Source organism: Atta cephalotes (assembly GCF_000143395.1).
Source record: "Atta cephalotes unplaced genomic scaffold scaffold00010, whole genome shotgun sequence".
Lineage (NCBI taxonomy): Eukaryota > Metazoa > Arthropoda > Insecta > Hymenoptera > Formicidae > Atta > Atta cephalotes.
The window spans coordinates 6888054-6892335 of record NW_012130074.1 but is presented as its reverse complement, the minus strand read 5'-3'; the positions used below and the strand labels follow the sequence as shown (position 1 = coordinate 6892335).

At 32.6% G+C, this 4282-nt stretch overlaps 2 protein-coding genes across 2 annotated transcripts in view; one reads left to right on the top strand and one right to left on the bottom strand.

Annotated features, from left to right (window-relative positions):
• LOC105627840 (lipoyltransferase 1, mitochondrial) overlaps positions 1-1870 on the bottom strand; it is a 2427-nt gene extending 557 nt beyond the window's left edge. The window contains exons 1-3 of the mRNA XM_012209117.1: positions 1349-1870; positions 683-790; positions 287-500 (exon numbers count right to left, since the gene is read on the bottom strand). Of these exons, the coding sequence (XP_012064507.1) occupies positions 287-500; positions 683-790; positions 1349-1870 (844 nt within the window). The remainder of the gene's footprint in view (positions 1-286; positions 501-682; positions 791-1348) is intronic.
• A 347-nt stretch (positions 1871-2217) lies between these two features.
• The window catches only part of LOC105627905 (prolyl endopeptidase-like), a 14869-nt gene continuing 12804 nt past the window's right edge, over positions 2218-4282 (top strand). Inside the window, 2 exon segments of the mRNA XM_012209178.1 lie at positions 2218-2284; positions 2287-2312. Of these exon segments, the coding sequence (XP_012064568.1) occupies positions 2218-2284; positions 2287-2312 (93 nt within the window).

The following is a 4282-nucleotide window of genomic DNA, read 5'->3' as shown; positions in this document are numbered from 1 at the left end:
ATATATATTATTAGTTATACTACTATATATATATATATATATATATATATATATATATACACACACACGACACACACACGACACACACACACACACACACACACACACACACACACACACACACACACACACACACACACACACACACACACATTATATCATATATAATTTCCATTTGATAACGGTAATTTCCATTTGATAATAAAATGTATAAAATTATTTTAAAATCAATCTCTCATGCCTTCAATATATTTTTTAAATAATAAGAGCTGTTTTTCATACATACCAGGGAACCAGTCTTCGGTTGGATTGATAAACTTGAATCCCTTTTGTTGTTCAACCAGATCATATCTTCCGTCTTCGAGAGCGAGGGCTTTCGTACGCAGATATTCCCAACCAATAGCAGACAAGAGCTTATCCATTTGAATATTTCGGTTTATATCAATCAAGTTCATAATTGGAGAACGTATAGAAGTTGTTGCATTTGTAACAATACTATTCTGAAAGTATATTTACTCATCATTTGTCTTTTTCTTACTTTTTATGCATAATAATCATGGAATTATTTTTAACAAAGCGCGATATTGATATATTGTTGCATTATAGAATCATTTTGTGACACAAATACATATTTTATTTTATATGAAGACACACGTGTGCGTCAACAATATGGAGAACTTACCTCTTTTCTTTCAAGAATAGAACTCAGATTGGCTTTGTTCACGTTGACCAAAAGCGTGCAATGATGATAGGCATTTAGTTTTCCCAATTTTGCAGCTGTTCCAGATATCTATATTACATTGTAATTTAAAAAAATATAATATATCTTCGAAATGTAATTTTAATAATTTTAATAATTAAGAATCTTGTCACAATTTTAAATCTCGAAGCGAGCAACATATAATTTCGCAATTAGTTGCTGTAGATAAAAATCTATTCTTTACTACAAGATGATTACATCATTGTGTCGAAACGTTTTTTACCAACGTATGAATTACATAATATATATATATATATATATATACAAGGTTTAGCAACTCTTTAAAACTTGACATTTTTTGGATTACTCACTCAAATAATAATGTCCTTTTTAACAATAATTTGTCATTTAGATCTAACAATTTCTGGATCTAAGGAACTATTGTTAAAAAACCAATTGTTATGGATATTTATATAATTTCAAAAATATCAATTTCTTAAGTGTTTTCACACTTTAGACTTGAAGTGTATACTGATCATGTTATATTACATATGATTATACAAAAATGAATATTTAATTTTGAATTACTAGATATAAATGAAATGAGAGATTTTTTTGAAATAAAATATTTTTTATATTAAAAGATACCTTGCAATCATCATTGACTAAAATATCTTCTCGCTTGTTGATCACACTCTTCAGTCCCCATTGCCGAAACAAAGCGTTCGTGATGATGTTCAAATTGTATCTCCGATTATATCTTTCACGTGGAGTAAAGAATGTCAAGTTGAGATTACCATTGTCGTGGTAAACGGTACCACCGCCGCTATTTCGGCGTGCCAGCGCAATGCCTGCCTTTTCGGATGCTTGAACATTACATTCAAACCAGGGATTCTGATGGCGGCCAAAAACCACACAGGGATCGTTCCTCCAGAACAGCAAAATGTGATGCTTGGAGAAGTCAAAGTTGCGATACAGCCAGTGCTCTAATGCTAGGTTGACGAACACATCCGTGGATTGTGATATAAATACTGACTTCTGGATGAAATTATTATTGTCGCGTGCATTAAAGGTCGACGCATACCTAGTGATCTGCTTGGCAGTTTGACGGGCACTGTCTAGAGATGAACAGCACCTAACAACGACACATAGTCTAGCAGACAAAGACATTGCGTGTGGCGTGTAAAAACAAAGTGGGATATCTTGGTTGCGTTGGGCAAACGGTTGATCGCAGACTACCTGATCTATTTAACGTCACCGTGACGCAAGTCACACGTACACATATATATGTATATTACATATACATATATCAGTCTTGGATATAATAAACCGTGAGGCTCCCAAATTACCTCAGTGAGATCAGTCTTGGATCAATCTCTGTTTCTCAGTAGACAAAGAATGGCCTCTACTGAGAAAAACACATGGAGACGTTGGTCTGGCTCGCAGTTATAGAGATCAGGTAGTCGTGCAAGGCGATGGTCTGATGCAACCACTTCCAGGTCTGGTCCAGGGAATTAATGCGGTACCGGATACCCAGACAATCTCGACAGTCCTTTTGCATTCCTCCGTTTGCTGACAGTTTGAACCGAAATTAAATTCACCTGCGCCGGAAGTAAGATACGGCTCTGATCTAGCCTCTCTCTACAACTTCGTCTACGTAACCTACTCCTGCTACCTACGACACACGTAACTTTGCCGAGACGTCGTCGATGGTGTTTCGTATGGCGCGAATCTAAACGTTGTTCGTTGTGCCTGCACTAGTGAATGTGAAATTGCGTAAAATGAGACGAGAATTCGGTCTTTATACGGCATATTCTTGTTCTACTTGCCGACGGAGAGGGGATTCGGCACTTTTCGCCTCCCGAAGAGGTTATCTAGGTTCGAGCACAAAGTACAGCTGACCGATGCGTGATACAGCTGCGACGCCACTCTACTCTCGTCAGTCTTGGTCAGTCTTGGTCAGTCTCATCCAATCCTTGTCTGTTCCCCGCGTGCGACCGAATTTTGAACCAGGCGCGTAAATATCACGATAAGGAGCCCCCCATCGTCTCGTTAATTGCGTTATCGCTAGACTTATCGCCATTGCCTGTTTGCAATATGTCTGGCTGCCGACCGATCGATTTTGTACTCTACAGTTCATAAATATTATTTTCAAACGACAGATCTTTTATATTTTACTCCGATTTTTAAAGTTAAGTAAGCGTTTTCGATATTATACTGTTGCTAACACAGATAATACTTTGTTAGAGTAATTAACGCTATTTTTGTTTATGTTGATTGTATTGTATGTAAATTTAAATTATTTAAACAACATTTATCGAATTATTCTTGAATGGAATTTTACATTTGATATTTCCCATTATTTCATTTTAATTTATTTTAATTATGGATTGCTTTGAAAAATGTAGTACAAACAAACAAAATTATGAGAAATATTGTAATATTGATTTAAGATTAAGATAGTTGGAGACAGTTAATTTGATAAATATTGTTTTACCGGTTAAAAAATTTGTCATGCATAAATGTGTATAAACATATATAAAACGTACATAAATATTCATAAACATAATTTTATATAAAATATGTTCATATAAATATGATTATATATCCCTCTTTCTTTTGTAAAATTACTTTTTAGAATATTTATACATGCATGAAAAATTATTTACCGAGTAATAATTTTAATTTACATACAATCAAAATATGTGAAAAAATAGTGTCAATTTATTCCTATAAAGTTTAATATATAAAACATTTACATAGCTTTAAAAAATAAAATATAAATATCCGTCGTTGAATATTTATGAACCGTATCTAAAAGTGTCTAAAATTTGATCATAAAATGTTTCTTTTGCATTTGCAAAGAAAATCTTAATGACGTCTTATGTCACAATTTTTGTGTATTGCTTAGTGTAATCACGCGAGAAATAATTGTCATTACGTCGGCGAACTTTTTTTAGAAGCTTTTTATCTTACGTTAATAACTCCATAGGAGTTAGTTACTATACTCATTAGTACTATGGTAAATAGATAAAACTTTATTTATTACATTGTATTTTATCTTCTTTTTTCTCTGTTTCTTTTTATCTTTGCTAATCTTTAATCAATCTTTAATCAAAAAGGGACACATAAATGAATCACTTTTCGATAATCTTGTAGTAATACAATAATTTTCGATTTTATGCTGTAACATTGCTGAAGTAATATTGTAAAAAGATATCTTTGCGATATCTCTGTAATGTCGCTGCAAGTTTCTGTGCACGCTTATGAATTCGATTTGTATTAATAATTCAACTGGAATTATTAGAATTTCAATTCTTGAGATCAAGGTTATTGTGTCATTTTGCGCTCCATATATATGTGAAATTAATCTTCGAAGAACTGAAGAAAAAATAAACAAGTATTAATAAAATATTGTTTCAGTTTATGATGATTTAATTAACGTTAGAATTCCAATTGAAATATCGACAAAAATCCTTACAAAAAATCCATTGTATAAAGAAAACTGAAATAATTACTCATCATTCTAATCAAATATGTGTAATAGCCTCATAGATATTCTAACAGAATTAGAATTTTGAA